Genomic DNA, 20,213 nt, shown 5'->3' on the forward strand with positions numbered 1-20,213 from the left:
TTTTTCCTGATTTTTCCCATTATTTTTCCCCTGATTTTTCCCATTATTTTTCCTGTTTTTTCCCTGATTTTTCCCTGATTTTTCCCATTATTTTTTCCCAATTTCCCCATTAATTTCCATTATTTTTTCCCATTTTTCCCATTATTTTTCCTATTTTTTCCCTGATTTTTCCCATTATTTTTCCCATTATTTTTCCTATTTTTTCCCTGATTTTTCCCATTATTTTTTCCCTGATTTTTCCCATTATTTTTCCCATTATTTTTCCTATTTTTTCCCTATTTTTCCCATTATTTTTCCCATTATTTTTCCTATCTTTTTCCTGATTTTTCCCTGATTTTTCCCACTTTTTCCTTGATTTTTCCCTGATTTTTCCATTATTTTTTCCCTGATTTTTCCCATTATTTTTCCCATTATTTTTCCCTGATTTTTCCCATTATTTTTCCCATTATTTTTCCTATTTTTCCCTGATTTTTCCCATTATTTTTCCCATTATTTTTCCTATTTTTTCCCTGATTTTTCCCATTATTTTTCCCTGATTTTTCCCATGATTTCTGTTATTTCCAGGATCCAGTTTGCCTGCTCCGTGTGCAAGTTCCGCACTCTGGACGAGGCCGAGATCCGGCGGCACCTGGAGAGCAAATTCCACCGGGAGACGCTGCGCTACATCGGCACCAAGCTCCCGGACAAAACCGTGCAGTTCCTGCAGGTGGGGCACCAAAATCCGGAATTTCCATGGAATTCTGGCCTGGAGGAAAATTCCAGAACTTTCGGGATTTTTTTCCGATTTTTTTCCGGCTTTTTTGGGGCATTTTTAGGTCAAAATTTGAATTTTTTCTGATTTTTTTCTGAATTTTTTCAAATTTATTTTGAATATTTTTAGGGTTTTTTTCCCCTTATTTTTCAGGATTTTTTAGGATTTTCCCAAGTTGAATATTTAGGATTTTTGGGATTTTTTTGGGAGTTTTTAGGTGAAAATTCAGATTTTTTGCGGTATTTTTTCAATTATTTTTCAGGATTGATATGAGATTTTTTGGACGGATTTTTCCAGGATTTTTTGGGGAATTTTTGGGTATTTTTTTGGGATTTTTTTGGGTTTTTTCCATCCCACCGGGAGACGCTGCGCTACATCGGCACCAAGCTCCCGGACAAAACCGTGCAGTTCCTGCAGGTGGGGCACCAAAATCCGGAATTTCCATGGAATTCCGGGCTGGGGGAAAATTCCACAACTTTCGGGATTTTTTACAGGGAGTTTTTAGGTGAAAATTTGAATTTTTTCTGATTTTTTTCTGATTTTTTGGGAATTTTTGTGGAATTTTTTGTGATTTATTTTGAATTTTTTAAGGTTTTTTCTCCTTATTTTCAGGGTTTTTCCAAGTTGAATATTTAGGATTTTTCAGGATTTTTTTCAGTTTTTTTTCCAGCTTTTTTGGGGCTTTTTTAGGTCAAAATTTGAATTTTTTCTGATTTTTTTCTGAATTTTTTCAAATTTATTTTGAATATTTTTAGGGTTTTTTTCTCCTTATTTTTCAGGATTTTCCCAAGTTGAATATTTAGGATTTTTTGGGAATTTTTCCAGCTTTTATGCGGCATTTTTATGTGAAAATTTGAATATTTTGTGATTTATTTTGATTTTTTTTAGGTTTTTTTCCATTATTTTTCAAGATTTTTTTTAGAGATTTTTCCAAGTTGAATATTTGTGAATTTTGGGGATTTTTTCAGAACAGGAAGAGGAAAATCAATGTTTTATTTCCATTTTTGCCATTTTTATTCCCATTTTTGCCATTTTTATTCCCATTTTATTCCCGTTTTTCCCTGGTTTTTCCATGATTTTTGCCCAATTTTCCATTTTGTATTCCCAATTTCCCATTTTTATTCCCATTCTCCAGGTACATCGTGAACAGGAACAGGAAAATCGATGTTTATTCCGTTTTTCCATGTTTTCTCCGCATTTTTCCCGTTTTATCTCAGATTTCCATTTTTATTCAAATTTCCCATTTTCCAGGAGTACATTGTGACAGAACAGGAATATCAATGGTTTTATTCCATTTTTGCCATTTTTATTCCCATTTTATTCCCATTTTTCCCTGTTTTCTCCCCAGATTTTCCCAATTTCCCATTTTTATTCCCAATTTCCCATTTTTATTCCCATTTTCCAGGAGTACATCGTGAACAGGAACAGGAAAATCGATATTTTATTCCCATTTTTGCCATTTTTATTCCCATTTTTCCATGTTTTCTCCCCAGATTTTCCCAAATTTCCCATTTTCACTCCATATTTTCCCATCTTCCCCAAATTTCCCATTTTTATTCCCAATTTCCCATTTTTATCCCCATTTCCCAGGAGTACATCGTGAACAGGAACAGGAAAATCGATGTTTTATTCCCATTTTTGCCATTTTTATTCCCATTTTATTCCCGTTTTTCCCTGTTTTCTCCCCAGATTTTCCCAATTTCCCATTTTTATTCCCAATTTCCCATTTTTATTCCCAATTTCCCATTTTTATTCCCATTTTTATCCCATTCCCAGGAGTACATCGTGAACAGGAACCGGAAGATCGAGCGGCGCCGGCAGGAGCTGACGGACAAGGAGGGGAACAAACCCAGGGCCGACCCCTTCAAGGGTGCGCATTCCGGAATTTGGGGAATTTTTTGGGAATTTTTGGGAAATTTTTTAGGAATTTTTGGGGGAATTGTCGGGAATTTTTAGGGATTTTTTTAGGAATTTTTAGGGTTTTTTTTAGGAATTTTTAGGGATATTTTTAGGAATTTTTGGGGAATTTTTAGGGAATTTTTAGGGATTTTTTTAGGAATTTTTAGGGATTTTTTTTAGGAATTTTTAGAGATTTATTTTAGGAATTTTTGGGGGAATTGTAGGAATTTTTAGGGATTTTTTGGGGAATTTTTAGGGATTTTTTTAGGAATTTTTAGGATTTTTTAGGAATTTTTGGGGATTTTTTTAGGAATTTTTGGGGGTATTGTAGGGAATTTTTTGGGATTTTTTTAGGAATTTTTAGGGATTTTTTAGGAATTTTTAGGGAATTTGTAGGAATTTTTAGGAATTTTTTTAGGAATTTTTAGGGATTTTTCAGGAATTTTTAGGGATTTTTTTAGGATTTTTGTTAGGAATTTTGGGGAATTGTAGGAATTTTTAGGATTTTTTTAGGGATTTTTTTGGGAATTTTTGGGGAATTGTAGGGAATTTTTAGGGATTTTTATAGGAATTTTAGGGATTTTGATTTAGGAATTTTTGGGAATTTGTAGGGAATTTTTAGGGATATTTTTAGGAATTTTTGGGGAATTGTAGGGAATTTTTAGGGATTTTTTGTTTAGGATTTTTAGGAATTTTTTTAGGGATTTTTGGGATTTTTTGGAATTTTGGGGGAATTGTAGGGAATTTTTAGGGATTTTTTTTTAGGAATTTTTGGGGAAGGTTGTAGGGAATTTTTAGGGATTTTTTCAGGAATTTTAGGGATTTTTTTAGGAATTTTTGGGGGAATTGTAGGGAATTTTTAGGGATTTTTTTAGGAATTTTTGGGGAAATGTGAAGGGAATTTTTAGGGATAGAATTTTTTTTAGGGATTTTTAGGGAGTTTGGTTGGTTTGGATTTAGGATTTTAGGGATTTTTTGGAAGGGATTTTTGGGGATTTGGGAGGAATTTTGTATGGGATTTTGTTAGGGATTGTTTTTAGGATTTTTTTAGGATTTTGGGGGAATTGTAGGGAATTTTTAGGGATTTTTTAGGGATTTTTTAGGGATTTTTGGGGGAATTGTAGGAATTTTTGGGGGAATTACAGGAATTTTTAGAGATTTTTTAAGGATTTTTTGGGGGGAATTATAGGAAATTTTTAGGGATTTTTTAGGAGTTTTTAGGGATGTTTTTAGGGATTTTGGGGGGAATTGTAGGGAATTTTTAGGGATTTTTTTTAGGAATTTTTGGGGGAATTGTAGGGAATTTTAGGGATTTTTGAGGAATTTTCGGGAATTTTTAGGGATTTGGGGGAATGTAGGGATTTTTAGGGATTGGTTTTAGGAATGTTGTAGAGGAATTGTAGGGATTTTTAGGGATTTTTTGGGAATTTTTGGGGGAATTGTAGGGAATTTTTAGGGATTTTTTTACAAATTTTTGGGGCAATTGTAGGGAATTTTTAGGGATTTTGTTGGGAATTTTTGGGGAAATTGTAGGGAATTTTTAGGGATTTTTTTGGAATTTTTAGGGAATTTTTTAGGAATTTTTGGGGGAATTATAGGGAATTCTTAGGGATTTTTTTTTAGGAATTTTTAGGGTTTTTTTAGGAATTTTTGGGGGAATTGTAGGGAATTTTTAGGGATTTTTTGGAATTTTTAGGGATTTTTTTGGGAATTTTTGGGGGAATTGTAGGGAATTTTTAGGGATTTTTTTAGGAATTTTTGGGGGAATTGTAGGGAATTTTTAGGGATTTTTTTTAGGAATTTTTAGGGATTTTTTTAGGAATTTTTGGGGGAATTGTAGGGAATTTTTAGGGATTTTTTAGGGATTTTTTTAGGAATTTTTGGGGGAATTGTAGGGAATTTTTAGGGATTTTTTTAGGAATTTTTGGGGGAATTGTAGGGAATTTTTAGGGATTTTGTATGAATTTTAGGGGTTTTTGTGAGGGATTTTTAGAAATTTTGGGGAATTGTAGGGAATTTTTAGGGTTTTTTTTAGGAATTTTTAGGGATTTTTTTAAGAAACTTTTGGGGAATTTTCAGGAAAGTTTTGGGAATTTCTTGGGAATTTTTTGGCAACTTTCTGGGGGGAATTTTTGGGAGAACTTTCTGGGAGTTTTGGGGGATTGTTGGGAGAAATTTGAGGAAATCTTTGGGAATTTTCTGGGAATGTTGGGGGAATTTTTTGGGTTTACTTTTAGGGGAGAATTTTGGGGAACTTTTGGGGGGATTTTTTTTGTTTTTAATTTTTGGGGATCTTTTTGGTAATTTCTTGGGAATTCTGGGGGGGAAACTTTGGGAATTCTCAGGGAACTTTTTGGAATTTTCTGGGAATTTTGAGGAAATCTTTGGGGAATTTTCTGGGGATTTGGGGGGGAATGGTTTTGGTTTGGGGTTTTTTGTTTTCTTTTTAATTTTGGGGGAACTTTTTGGGAACTTCCGGGGAAATTTTGGGGGGGAATTTTGGAAAGTGTTTCAGGAAATTTGGGGGAATTTTTTGGAAAAATTTGGGGGATTTTTTTCAAATTTCTGGGGAATTTTTGGGAAATTTTTCTGGGAATTTTTGGGGAATTTTCTGGGGATTTTTTTGTTTTGTTTTTCAATTTATGGGAGATTTTCTGGGGATTTTTTTCTAAATTTTTTGGGAGTTGGATCGGGGCTGGTTTTTTTTCCTCCTGCCCCAGATCCATGGAATTGATGGAATTTTTGGGGAAAATTTTCTGGGATTTTTTGAGAAACTTTTCTGGGAATTTTGAGGGGAATTTTCTGGGGATTTTGGGGGGGATTTTTTAGAAATTTTTGGGGAATTTTCAGGGAACTTTTTGGAACCATTTTGGGGATAATTTCTGGGGAATTTTCTGAGAGTTTTGGGGGATTTTTTTAAAATTTTTATGGAATTTTTTGGGAATTTCCTGGGAATGTTCGGGGGGAATTTTGGGAAGCAATTTGAGATTTTTCAGGGAACTTTTTGGGACCATTTTGGGGATAATTTCTGGGGAATTTTCTGAGAATTTTGGGGGATTTTTTTTAAATTTTTGTGGAATTTTTTGGGAACTTTCTGGGATATTTGGGGGGAATTTTGGGAAGCGGTTTGAGATTTTTCAGGGAACTTTTTGGGGCCATTTTGGGGATAATTTCTGGGGAATTTTCTGGAATTTTCCCGCTCAGGGATCGGCCAGGAGCATTTCTTCAAGCGCATCGAGGCCGCGCATTGCCTGGCGTGCGACATGCTGATCCCGGCGCAGGGCCCGCTGCTGCAGAGACACCTGAGATCCAATGAGCACAACCGGAGCCGCAGGGTGAGGGATAAACTGGGTTAGATGGGATAGAAATGGGTAAATGGGATTAGAATGGAGTAAACTGGGGTTAGACTGGGGTTAAACTGGGTTAGACTGGGGTTAGATGGGTTTATCCCAGGGCCCGCTGCTGCAGAGACACCTGAGATCCACCGAGCACAACCGCAGCCGCAGGGTGAGGAACTGGGATAAACTGGGATAAACTGGGATATAAACTGGGATATAAACTGGGGTTAGACTGGGGTTAAACTGGGGTTAGACTGGGTTATCCCAGGGCCCGCTGCTGCAGAGACACCTGAGATCCACCGAGCACAACCGCAGCCGCAGGGTGAGGAACTGGGATAAACTGGGATAAACTGGGAGAAACTGGGATATAAACTGGGATAAACTGGGGTTAGACTGGGGTGAGCTCCTGCAGAGACACCTGAGATCCGCTGAGCACAACCGCAGCCGCAGGGTGAGGGAGAAACTGGGATAGACTGGGAGAAACTGGGAGAAACTGGGATAAACTGGGGTTAAACTGGCCCTAAACTGGGTTAGACTGGGGTTAAACTGGGGTTAGACTGGGTTATCCCAGGGCCCGCTGCTGCAGAGACACCTGAGATCCAATGAGCACAACCGCAGCCGCAGGGTGAGATGGGGTTAAACTGGGATAAACTGGAGAACTGGGTGACTGGTAATGATAAACTGGGTTAGACTGGTAACTGGGTTGATGTATCCTGGCACTTCGCAGAACACCTGAGATCGGCTGAGCACAACCGCAGCCGCAGGGTGAGGGGAGAAACTGGGATAGACTGGGAGAAACTGGGATAAACTGGGGTTAGACTGGGTTAGACTGGGTGCTGTTAAACTGGGGTTAGACTGGGTTATCCCAGGCCCGCTGCTGCAGAGACACCTGAGATCCGCAGAGCACAGCCGCAGCCGCAGGGTGAGGGATAAACTGGGTAAACTGGGATATAAACTGGGGTTAGAATGGGTTAAACTGGCCCTAAACTGGGTTAGACTGGGGTTAGACTGGGTTATCCCAGGGCCCGCTGCTGCAGAGACACCTGAGATCCGCTGAGCACAACCGCAGCCGCAGGGTGAGCAACTGGGATAAACTGGGAGAAACTGGGATATAAACTGGGATAAACTGGGGTAAACTGGGGTTAGACTGGGTTAAACTGGGATAAACTGGCCCTAAACTGGGGTTAGACTGGGTTATCCCAGGGCCCGCTGCTGCAGAGACACCTGAGATCCGCCGAGCACAACCGCAGCCGCAGGGTGAGGAACTGGGATATAAACTGGGTTAGACTGGGGTTAGACTGGGTTAGACTGGGTTAAACTGGGTTAGACTGGGATAAACTGGGGTTAAACTGGGGTTAGACTGGGGTGAGGTCCTGCAGAGACACCTGAGTTCCACAGAGCACAACCGCAGCCGCAGGGTGAGGGCTTAAACTGGAATTCCCAGAATTTCGGATTGTTTCAATGTTTACCTGGAATTGCGGATTTCTGGATTTTTCCAAATTTTTCCCTGGAATTGCAGATTTCGGGATTTACCAATTTCCTCTGGAATTTCAGAATCGGTATTTATCCAATCTCCTGGGATTCTCAGAATTTGGATTTTTCTTGGAATTGCCGGAATTCTGGGATTTATCAATTCTTCTCTGGAAATCCGGATATGTGGGATTTTTACCTCGGATTCCCGTATTGTGGGATTTTCAATATTTCCTCGGAATTCCGGATTTCTGGGATGTTTCCTCTGGAATCGGAATTTCTGGATTTTTCGATTTCCCTGAATTCGGATTCCATTTCCCAGCTGGCAGGAGGTTCAGAGACGATCTGCACGTGGCCAAGAGCGTCCGAACAACGATAAAATCGTGCGGATGCTGGGGATAAACTGCAGGTTTAAATCTGGGAAATGGGATTCTCACTGGGATTGTTCCGGGACTTCCCAAAGAATTCCCACCAAAAACCGAATTCGCAAAATCCAAAAATCATGATACTCCAAATCCAGAAAAATCCCAAATCAAAAATCCCAAAAATTGCACAATATCCAAAAACAATTATGTCCCTAGATCCAGAATGACACAAAAATCCAAAAAACGAAACTCAGGAATTCAAAACCCAAAAAATCTCCAAAACCTCTCAAAAATCCCAAATTCCCAAAAATTAAAAGAAATCCAAAATTCCCCAAAATCCCCAAATCCCAATAATTTAAAGAAAGAAAATTCCAAAAGTCCCACAAATGTGCAGAAATTCCTAAAAATTTCCTGAACAACAAAACATTGTTAGGATGTGGATAACTGCGGTAAACTGGGAATTTGGGGATTCATCACCTCGGGATTATCGCTTCCGGGCCCCTTCCCAAAAATCCCCCAGAAACCGGATTACGCAAAAAAAATCCAAAAATCCCCCAGTTTCCAAAAATCAAAACTGTGTCTCAAATGCAAAATCCGAAAAATTCCACAAAATCCGATAAAAACAAAACACCAAGAAATTCAAAATTCCCAAAATGATTCCCAAATCAATGTTGTCCAAATCCCAAATTCCACAAAATCCTAAACAAAACACCAAAAATTCCAATATTCCAAAAATTTCTCCAAACAAAACCCCCCGATAAAATCCGAAAAATTTAAAAAACTACAAAAAACTGGCCAAAAAATCGTTCAAATTCCCAAATATAAAAAATAAATCCCAAAGTCACACAAAGAATGCCACAGAAATTTCACAAAATTCCTTTTGCATCAGGTGGTGAGAATCCTGCAGGTAAATCCTGGGAAATTGGGAATTCTCTGTGCCCAGGGATCCTTCCCAAAAAAATTCCACAAAAATCCCACCAAAAAATCCCAGAAATATCAAAAAAATTCCCACAAAAACCAACAAAAAAAAAAAAAAAAATTCCCCCCAAATTCCCAAAAACTTCCCCAAAGATTAAAAAAAAAATCCCCAATATTCCCACAAAAAAAAAAATTCCCCCTGAAAAATCTCCACAAAAATCTCCCCCAAAAAAATCGCCAAAAAAAATTAAAAATATACCCCAAAAATGTCAAAAAAATCCCACAAAAATTCCCCAAAAAAATCACAAAAATTCACTGAAAAAATTCCCCAAATTCCCAAAAAAGTCCCCCCAAAATTCCCCAAAAATTCCACAAAAAAATCCCAGAAATATCCAAAAAATTCCCACAAAAACCAACGAAATAAAAAATAAAAAAAAATCCCCCCAAATTCCCAAAAACTTCCCCAAAGATAAAAAAAAATCCCCCAAAATTCCCACAAAAAATCCAAAAAAAATCCCCCTGAAAAATCTCCACAAAAATCTCCCCAAAAAATCGCCCAAAAAAATTAAAAATATACCCAAAAAATGTCAAAAAATTCCCAAAAACATCCCCCAAAAAAATCACAAAAATTCACTGAAAAAATTCCCCAAAATTTCCCAAAACTCCCACAAAAATCTCCGAAAAAATTCCCAAAGAATTCCACAAAAACCCCCCAAAAACTCCAAAAAAATCCCCAAAAAAACTCCAAAAAATCCCGCAAAAATTCCCAAAAAAAGCTCAAAAGCCCCCCCAAAAATTCCCAAAAAATTCCCCGAGAATCCTCCCAAAAATTCCTAAAAAATTTCCCCAAACTATTCCCTAAAAATTCAGTTTTCCTCTTTTTTTATGTTTTATTGTCCCTTTTTTGAGAGTTTTTTTGGTCTTTGTGAATTTTGCCAATTTGGGAAATTTTTTTACCCTTTTTTTTCACTTTTCTGGGATTTCAGCATTCCCAGAGCCCAATCCCAAAAAAATCCGGAATTTTTCCCATTTTTTCCTGATTTCTTCACCCCCTCTTCCATTTTTTGTCCTTTTTCCAGGGATTTTGCCACTTTTGGGCTTTTTTGGGGAATTTTTCCCAATTTTTTTAGGAAATTTTTTCTCAATTTTTGGAGAGATTTTTTCCCAAATTTTTTGGAGGAATTTTTTCCCAATTTTTGGGGGCATTTTTCCCAACTTTTGGATGGATTTTTTCCCAGTTTTTTGGGAAATTTTTTCTCAATTTTTGGGAGGTTTTTTTCCCATTTTTTTGGAAATTTTTCCCAATATTTTGGGGGGAATTTTTCCCAATTTTTGGATGGATTTTTTTCCCAGTTTTTTGGGAATTTTTTCCATTTTTAAGGGAAATTTTTTCCCAATATTTGGGGAATTTTCCCCGATTTTGGGAGGATTTTTTTCCCAATTTTGGGGAGATTTTTTTCCCAATTTTTTTGGAGGAATTTTCCCCAATTTTTTGGGTGAACTTCTCCCAATTTTTTGGGGAATTTTTTACCAATGTTGGGGGAATTTTTTCCCAATTTTTTGGGGAAATTTTCCCTCAATTTTTTTGAGATTTTTTCCCAATTTTTTGGGGATTTTTTCCCAGTTTTGGGGGGAATTTTTTTCCCAATTTTTAAGAGAATTTTTTCTAAATTTTTTTTTTCTTTTGAGATTTTTTTCCCAATTTTTTGGGGAATTTTTCCCAATTTTTGGGGGAAAATTTTTCCCAATTTTTTAAGGGATTTTTTTTTTTTTCAATTTTTTGGGAATTTTTTCCCTTTTTTTTCCCTCCTCTGCATTAAAGCAAAAATTCCCTTCGGACCCATTCAGGAATTTTAGGAATTTTTGGAAATTTCAAAGAATTTTGGGAATTTTGAGCAGCTCCAGCCCCAAATCCCCATCCCAGGACTCCAAACACCCCTAAAATTCCCCAAAATCCCCCAAAATTTGAATTTTTCCCCCTGGTGAGCACCGGAAGTGGGGGCGGGGCCGGGAATTCCGGGATTTTCCGGAACGTTCCGGGCAGGATCGGCCGCGGCATCGGAGGCGCCTCCGGAGGATTCCCGGCGGGAGAAGCTCCGAGATCCCAAAAAAATCCCCAAAAAAATCCCAAAAATTCCTCCCCGATCCCAAAAGTTTGGGGTCAACCCAGGCTGGGAAAAGTTGGAAAAATGGGAAAAAAAGGGAAAAAAGTGGGAAAAGCGATGCCTGTGCCTCTGGGTCTGGGAAAATGGGATTTGCAGGCGGAAAAACGGGAATGTGGCTCCCAAAAACTGGGAATGTGGATCCCAAAATATTGGGAATGTGGATCCCAAAATATTGGGAATGTGGATCCCAAAAACTGGGAATGTGGATCCCAAAACATTGGGATTTTGGATCCCAGGAAGATGGACCTCAGGTCCAGGGAAAAATGGGAATTTGCATCCCAAAATTGGGATTTTGCATCCCAAAAAATGGACTTTGGATCATGGGAAGACGGACCTGGAGTCCTGGGAAAAGGATCAATTTTGGATCCCAGAAAATGGGATTTGCAGCCGGAAAAACGGGAATTTGGATCCCAAAAAAACCTGGGAATGTGGATCCTGAAAAATGGGAATTTGGATCCTGGGAAGACGGACCGCAGGTCCTGGGAAAAATGGGATTTTTGGATCCCAAAAAATGGGATTTGGATCCCAAAAAAGGGACTTTGGAGTCCAAGGAAAGAAAGGATTTTGGATCCTGGGAAGATGGACCTGGAGTCCTGGGAAAATGGGATTTTGGATCCCAAAAAAAATGGGATTGGGATCCCAAGAAGAACCTGGAAAAGTGACCTTAAACCCTGGGAAAAGGGACGTTGGATCCCAGGAAAAACGGGATTTTGGATCATGGGAAGACGGACCTGGAGTCCAGGGGAAAATGGGATTTAGGTCCCAAAAAATGGGATTTGCATCCCAAAAAAATGGGATTTGCATCCCAAGGAAAAGGAGCTTGGATCCCAATGGAAGGGACGCTGGATCCCAGGAAAAAAAAAGGGATTTTGGATCATGGGAAGACGGACCTGGGGTCCTGGGAAAAATGGGATTTGGATCCCAAAAAATGGGATTTGGATCCCAAGAAGAGGGAGCTTGGACCCTGGGAGAAAAAGGACGTTGAGTCCTGGGAAAATGGGATTTTGGATCCCAAAAAATGGGATTTGGATCCCAAAAATGGGAATTTGGATCCCAAAAAAAGGACGCTGGATCCCAAGAAGAGGAACTTTGGATCCTGGGGAAAAAAGGACCGTGGGTCCTGGGAAAAAATGGGATTTGGATCCCAGAAAAAAATGGGATTTGGATCCCAAAAAAAGGGACTTTGGATTCCAAGGAAAAAGGATTTTGGATCCCAAGAAGACGGAGCAGGGGAAAAAGGACCTGGGGTCCTGGGAAAAATGGGATTTGGATCCCAAAAATGGGATTTGGATCCCAGTGGGAAGGACACTGGATCCCAGGAAAAAAAATGGATTCTGGATCCCAGGAAGAGAAAAAATCCTGGGGAAAAGGGAGACTGGATCCTGGGGAAAATGGGATTTTGGATCCCGGGAAGATGGACCTGGAGTCCTGGGAAAAATGGGATTCGGATCCCAGAAAAAAATGGGATTTGGATCCCAAAAAAAGGATGCTGGATCCCAAGAAGAGGAACTTTGGATCCCAGGGCCTGGGGAAAGGAAAGGACCGTGGGTCCTGGGAAAAAATGGGATTTGGATCCCAAAAAAAGGGACTTTGGAGTCCAAGGAAAATGGATTTTGGATCCTGGGAAGACGGACCTGGAGTCCTGGGAAAAATGGGATTTGGATCCCAAAAAATGGGATTTGGATCCTGGGAAAAATGGGAGTTGGATCCCAGGAAAAGAAGGGATTTTGCATCCGAAGGAAAAGGACTTTGGATCCTGGGAAAACGGACCTGGAGTCCTGGGAAAATGGGATTTGGATCCCTAAAAAAGGGACTTTGGAGTCCAAGGAAAAAGGACTTTGGATCCTGGGAGAAATGGGATTTGGATCCCAAGAAGAGACCCCAAATCCTGGGAAAAGGGAGCTGGATCCCAGGAAAAATGGGATTGTGGATCCCAGGAAAAATGGGATTTTGGATCCCGGGAAGATGGACCTCAGGTCCGGGGGAAAATGGGATTTGGATCCCAGGAAAAGGACCGGGAATCCTGGGAAAAAGGGAGCTGGATCCCAGGAAAAATGGGAATTTGGATCCTGGGAAAAGAAGGGATTTTGGATCCCAAAAATGGGATTTGGATCCCCAGAAGAGGAACACTGGATTCCGGGATGAAGGGACACTGGATGCCAGGAAAAGAAGGTACGTTGGATCCTGGGGAAAATGGGAATTTTGATCCCAAAAAATGGGATTTTGCATCCCAAAAAATGGACTTTGGATCCTGGGAAGATGGACCTCAGGTCCAGGGAAAAATGGGATTTTGGATCCCAAAAAAATGGGATTTGGATCCCAAGAAGAACCTGGAAAAGTGACCTTAAATCCTGGGAAAAGGGACGTTGGATCCCAGGAAAAACGGGATTTTGGATCCTGGGAAGATGGACCTTGGGTCCAGGGAAAAATGGGATTTTGGATCCCCAAAAAATGGGATTTCGATCCCAGAAAAACGGGAATTTTGATCCCAAAAAATGGGATTTGGATCCCAAAAAATGGACTTTGGATCCTGGGAAGATGGACCTCAGGTCCAGGGAAAAATGGGATTTTGGATCCCCAAAAAAATGGGATTTGGATCCCAAAAGAAGGGATTTGGATCCCAGGAAAAGTGACCCCAAATCCTGGGAAAAGAAGGAATTTGGATCCCAAGATGAGGATCACTGGGTGCCAGGAGAAGAAGGTACGTTGGATCCCAGGGAAAATGGGATTTGGATCACAAAAAATGGGATTTTGGATCCCAAGAAAAAGGACCTTGAATCGTGGGAAAAGGGACTTGGATCCCAGGAAAAATGGGAATTTGGGACCCAAAAAATGGGATTTGGAGTCCAAAAAAAAAGAACTTTGGATCCTGGGAAGCCGGACCTGGAGTCCAGGGGAAAATGGGATTTGCATCCCAAAAATGGGATTTGCATCCCAAGGAAAAGGACCTTGGATCCCAATGGAAGGGACGCTGGATCCCAGGGAAAAAAAGGGATTTTGGATCATGGGAAGACGGAGCTCAGGTCCTGGGGAAAATGGGATTTGGATCCCAAAAAATGGGATTTGGATCCCAAAAAAAGGACACTGGATCCCAAGAGGAGGGACTTTGGATCCTGGGGAAAAAGGACCGTGGGTCCTGGGAAAATGGGATTTGGATGCCAGGAAAAAATGGGATTTGGATCCCAAAAAAAGGGATTTTGGAGTCCAAGGAGAAAGAACTTTGGATCCTGGGAATACGGACCTGGAGTCCTGGGAAAAATGGGATTTTGGATCCCAAAAAATGGGATTTGGATCCCAAAAAATGGGATTTTGGATCCTGGGAAAATGGGATTTGGATCCCTGGAAACGCCGCCTTAAGTCCTGGGAAAAATGGGATTTTGGATCCCAAAAAATGGGATTTTGGATCCCAAAAAATGGGATTTTGGATCCTGGGAAAATGGGATTTGGATCCCTGGAAACGCCGCCTTAAGTCCTGGGAAAAATGGGATTTTTGATCCCAAAAAATGGGATTATGGATCCCGGGACGACGGAACCTCAGGTCCAGGGGAAAATGGGATTTGGATCCCAAAAAAAGGGATTTTGGAGTCCAAGGAGAAAGAACTTTGGATCCTGGGAATACGGACCTGGAGTCCTGGGAAAAATGGGATTTTGGATCCCAAAAAATGGGATTTTGGATCCTGGGAAAATGGGATTTGGATCCCTGGAAACGCCGCCTTAAGTCCTGGGAAAAATGGGATTTTGGATCCCAAAAAAAAGGATTTGGGATTCCAGGAAGATGGACCGTGGATCCTGGGAAAATTGGGATTTGGATCCCAGGAAAAGAAGGGACTTTGGATCCCAAAAATGGGATTTTGGATCCTGGGAAAAGTGACCCTAAATCCCGGGAAAAGGGCACCTTGGATCCTGGGAAAAAAAGAGATTCTGGATCCCAAAAAAAAAAAGGGATTTTGGACCCTGAAAAGACGGAATTTGGATCCCAAAAGAAGAGACTTTGGATCTGGGAACAGCAGGGACTTGGATCCCAAAAAATGGGATTTTGGATCCCAAAAAATGGGATTTTGGTTCCTGGGAAAAAGAGATTCTGGATCCCAAAAAATGGGATTTTGGTTCCTGGGAAAAAGAGATTCTGGATCCCAAAAAAAGGGATTTTGGATCCCGGGAAAACGGATTTTGAAGAAGGATGGACCCAAAAGAGAGGACATTGGATCTCGGGAAAAGCAGGGATTTGGGATCCAAAAAAAGGGATTTGGGATCCAAAAAAGGGATTTGGGATCCAAAAAAGGGATTTGGGATCCAAAAAAAGGGATTTGGGATCAAAAAAAGGGATTTGGGATCCAAAAAAAGGGATTTGGGATCCTGGCAAAAGCAGGGACTTTGAGCCTGGAATTGGCTGTGTGGGATGGGATCATTCCCAAATCCCAGTCTGGGATGGGACCATTCCCATTTTCCCAGTTAATCCCATTATCCCAGACCAGTCATTCCCAGTAATCCTTTTATCCCAGTAATTCCCATTTTTCCAATAATTTTCATTATCCCAATAATTCCCATTATTCCAGACCAGTAATTCCCAATAATTCCCATTATCCCAATAATTCCCATTTTTTCCGTAATTCCCATTATCCCAGACCAGTAATTCCCATTATCCCAATAATTCCCATTATCCCAGTAATTCCCATTATCCCAGTAATTCCCATGATCTCAGACCAGTTATTCCAAATAATTCCCAATATTCTCAGTATTCCCAATATCCCACACCAGTAATTCCCATTATCCCAGTAATTCCCATTATCCCAGACCAGTAATTCCCATTTTTTCCGTAATTCCCATTATCCCAATAATTCCCAGTATTCCAGACCAGTCATTCCCACTAATTCCCGTTATCCCAATAATTCCCATTATCCCAATAATTCCCATTATCCCAGTCATTCCCACTGTCCCACACCAGTAATTCCCAGTAATTCCCATTATCCCATTAATTCCCATTATCCCAGACCAGTAATTCCTAATAATCCCTTTATCCCACTAATTCCCATTTTCCCAATAATTCTCATTATCCCAGTAATTCCCACTAACCCAGCTATTCCCAGTTATTCCCATTATCCCAGATCAATAATTCCCATTTTCCCAATAATTTTCATTATCCCAGTAATTCCCATGATCTCAGACCAGTTATTCCAAATAATTCCCAATATTCTCAGTATTCCCATTATCCCAGACCAGGAATTCCTCTTACCCCAATAATTCCCAGTATTCCCAGTAATTCCCATTATCCCACACCAGTAATTCCCAATAATCCTTTACACCAGTAATTCCCATTTTTCCAATAATTTTCATTATCCCAATAATTCCCATTATTCCAGACCAGTAATTCCCAATAATTCCCATTATCCCAATAGCTCTCATTATCTCAATAATTCCCACTAATTCCCAGTAATTCCTATTATCCCGTTAATTCCCATTATCCCAGACCAGTAATTCCCAATAATTCCCATTATCCCAGTCATTCCCACTATCCCACACCAGTAATTCCCATTTTTCCAATAATTCTCATTATTCCAGACCAGTAATTCCCACTATCCCAGCAATTCCCAGTATCCCACACCAGTATTCCCAGTATTCCCCAATTTTTCATTTTCTCCCTCAATTTCCCCTGGTTTCACTCAAATTTCCCATTTTCTTCATCCCAATTTTCCCAAATTTTTAATGGGTTTTTCCCCCTCAATTTTCCATGTTTTTTCCCCGTTTTCCCCAATTTTCAATGGGGTTTTTCCCCATTTTTCCATGGTTTTTTCCCCCACCAGTTTTCTCTGTTTCTCCCTTATTTTCCATGGTTTTCCCTCCAAATTTCCCTGTTTCCCCCAAATTTCAATGTTTTCTCCCCCCATTTTTCCCTTTTCCCCCCATTTTTCCCCAAAATCCCCTTTTTTCCCAAATTTTCCCCTTTTCCCCCAGATTTCCATGGTTTTCCCCCCAATTTTCCCCCCAAATTTTCAATATTTTTCCCCCAATTTCCCTTGTTCCTCTGCCAAATTTCCATTATTTTTTCCCAAATTTTCCCATTTTCCCCCAAATTTCCCTGGTTTTCCCCCCAAATTTTCCCCCCAAATTTTCAATATTTTTCCCCCCCAAATTTCCATTATTTTTTCCCCCAATTTTCCCATTTCCCCCCATGTTTACCCCCAATTTTCCCTTGTTTTTCCCTCCATTTTCCATAGATTTTCCCCCAAATTTCCCTGATTTTCACTAATTTCCATTTTTTTCCCCCAAAATTCCCATTTTCCCCCATTTTTACCCAAATTTTCCTGGTTTTCCCCCCAATTTTCCCTTTCTTATCCCCATTTTCCCCCAAATTTCCATTGTTTTTCCCCCAATTTTCCCCCCAAATTTTCAATATTTTCCCCCCTCAAATTTCCATTATTTTTTCCCCCAATTTTCCCATTTTCCCCCCCAATTTTCCCTTTCTTACCCCATTTTCCCTCAAATTTCCATTGTTTTTCCCCCAATTTTCCATAGATTTTCCCCCTAATTTCCCTGGTTTTCTCCCTGATTTTCCCTAATTTTCAATATTTCCCCCAAAATTCCCAATTTTCTCCATTTCCCCCCAAAATTCCCGTGATTTTTTCCCCCTGCAGGGTGAAGATCCCTTCACGGAAGAGCCCCAGGACGGCCCCAAAACCACGGAAATTCCGGAAAATTCCACGGAAAATTCCCAAATTCCCCAGGACGGCCCCAAATCCCAGGAATTCCTCAGGGCCCCCGGGCCCCTCCTGGTGCCCCCGTTCCTGGAGGAGCCCGAAATTCCCGAAAATCCCCAAAATTCCCAGGAAAATTCCCAAGAAAATCCCCAAAATTCCCAGGAAAATCCCGAAAATTCCCAGGAAAATTCTCAAGAAAATCCCAAAAATCCCCAGGAAAATTCCCAAGAAAATCCCAAAAATTCCCAAGAAAATTCCCAAGAAAATCCTGAAAATTCCCAAGAAAATTCACAAGAAAATCCTGAAAATTCCCAAGGAAATTCCCAAGAAAATCCCAAAAAATCCGAGGAAAATTCCCCAAAATCCCAAGAATTTGAGATTTCCCCCCAAAACCAAACTGAGGAGGAAAAAATTCCAGAAAAAATTCCAGAAAAAGAGGAAAAAACCCTGGAAAAGGAGGAGGAGAAAACCTTGGAAGAGCCCTGAGAATTCCAGGTGAGAATTCCATTAAAAAAAAATTTGGATTTTTCCAGGGTTTTTCCACCCTGGAATTGGAATTTTGGGGAGAATTCTTGGAAAATTCATTAAAATTTAAATTTTTTTTTAAATTTTTCCCATTTTTTTTCTCCTTTTCCAGGATGAAGAAGCCACAAAAGAGGAAAAAATTCCTGAATTTTCCCATTCTTGAGGAATTCTCTGCTGGAATTTGGGGCAATTTTTAGCGAAATAAAGCCCCAAAAATGGGAAAAAATAAAAAGTTGGAAGTTTGGAAAAATTCCTGACGATATTTTTCATTTTTTTCCCCAAAATTCTTCAATTTAATAAAGATTTATTCCCAAAAATTGGAATTTTTTAGCCTTTAATTTTTATTTTTTTCATTCCCAGGGAGGATTTGGGAATCTCCCATTCCAAGGGGGATTTTGGGAAGAAATTCCTGAATTTTTTTTACCCCAAAATTTCCCTTTTTTTAGCAGAATTTAAGGCTCCACCTCAGTGATTTTAATCCTTTTTTTTTCCATAAAAATTCCCAAAAAAATCCAGGAATTCTTTGTGAATTCAGAGCTGGAATTTTAAATAAATCCCTGATTTTTGGTTTCATCAAAATTCCATTTTGTTATCCCAAAAATTGATGGGAATTCACCAAAACAATTGGAATTTTGGGGGATTTTTTTTTTTAAATTGAGCTGGAATTTTTTCTGGAATTGGAATTTTGAATAAATCCCTGATTTTTGGTTTCATCAAAATTCCATTTTGTTATCCCAAAAATTGATGGGAATTCAGCAAAAAAATTGGAATTTTTTTTTTTTTAATTAAGCTCGAATTTTTTTCTGGAATTGCAATTTCCTAAGGGGGGGGGTGGGATGGTGACCCCAAAACCCCCCAAAATTTACCCAAAATATTCTAAAATTGTCCTTGGGACCCCCAAATTGTCCCCAAATTTGTCCCCAGGACCCCCAAAATGTCCCCAAATGTCACCAGAGATTCCCCAAAATGTCCCCAAAACCCCCCAAAATATCCCCAAATTTCTCCCCAGGACCCCCAAAATGTCCCCAGGGTCCTCAAAAGGTTCCCAAATTGTCCCTGGGACCCCCAAAATCCTCCCAAAAATGTCCCCAAATTGTCCTTGGGACCACTTTAAAATGTCCCCAGGACCCCCGAAATGTCCCCAAAACCCCCCAAAATTTACCCAAAATATTCTAAAATTGTCCCTGGGACCCTTCAAATGTCCCCAGGACCCCCCAAAATGTCCCCAAATTTGTCTCCAGGATCCCCAAAATGTCCCCAAATTGTCCCTGGGACCCCCAAAATCCTCCCAAAAATGTCCCCAAGACCCCCAAAAATGTCCCAGGACCCCCAAAATGTCCCCAAAGTGTCCTTGGGACCCCTTTAAAATGTCCCCAAAATGCCCCAAAATGTCCCCAAAGTGTCCCCAGGACCCCCAAAATGTCCCCAAGACCCCCCCCAGAATGTCCCCAGACACCCAAAATGTCCCCAGGACCCCCCGAAATGTCCCTGTGACCCCTCAAATGTCCCCAGACCCCCCTGTGATCCCCCCACTCAAATTTATTGTCCCCAAGACCCCCCCAAAATGTCCCCAAATTGTCCCTGGGATCCCCAGAATGTCCCCAAGGACCCCCCAGAGACCCCAAAATGTCCCCAAGGACCCCTCAAAATGTCCCCAAATTGTCCTTGGCACCCCCAAAATGTCCCCAGAACGTCCCTGGGACCCCCAAGGACCCCCCACAAAATGTCCCCAAGGGTCCCCTCAGGACCCCCCCCATTCCCGGTGTGCCCCCAAAATGTCCCCAGAGACCCCAAAATGTCCCCAGGACCCCTCAAATGTCCCCAAAGCCCCCCCAGGGACACCTCAAATGTCCCCAATCCCCCTCTGGGGTCACCCAGGACCCCCCAAAATGTCCCCAAGGACCCCCAAAGTGTCCCCAAGACCCCCCCCCAAAATGTCTCTAAAATGGGACCCCCCCAAAATGTCCCCAAATTGTTCTTGGGGTCCCCAGAATGTCCCCAAGGACCCCCCAGAGACCCCGAAATGTCCCCAAGGACCCCTCAAAATGTCCCCAAATTGTCCTTGGCACCCCCAAAATGTCCCCAGA

The 20,213-nt window shown here is 40.5% G+C and overlaps 1 protein-coding gene and 1 long non-coding RNA gene across 2 annotated transcripts; both read left to right on the top strand.

Moving 5' to 3' along the window:
* Positions 1–564: 564 nt before the first annotated feature.
* AKAP8 (A-kinase anchoring protein 8) lies at positions 565–6,006 on the top strand (the record flags this gene model as incomplete). The annotated part of the gene is made up of 3 exons (XM_064701358.1): positions 565–706; positions 2,528–2,621; positions 5,855–6,006. Coding segments are annotated over 3 exons (388 nt in total), but the record flags the coding sequence as incomplete, so codon positions are not given.
* An 11,500-nt stretch (positions 6,007–17,506) lies between these two features.
* LOC135441806 (uncharacterized) lies at positions 17,507–18,443 on the top strand. The gene is made up of 2 exons (XR_010438545.1): positions 17,507–18,096; positions 18,239–18,443. It is a non-coding gene; the product is annotated as an uncharacterized LOC135441806 (long non-coding RNA).
* Positions 18,444–20,213: the final 1,770 nt, after the last annotated feature.

Source organism: Zonotrichia leucophrys, unplaced genomic scaffold, assembly GCF_028769735.1.
Source record: "Zonotrichia leucophrys gambelii isolate GWCS_2022_RI unplaced genomic scaffold, RI_Zleu_2.0 Scaffold_547_33790, whole genome shotgun sequence".
Classification (NCBI taxonomy): Eukaryota; Metazoa; Chordata; class Aves; order Passeriformes; family Passerellidae; genus Zonotrichia; species Zonotrichia leucophrys.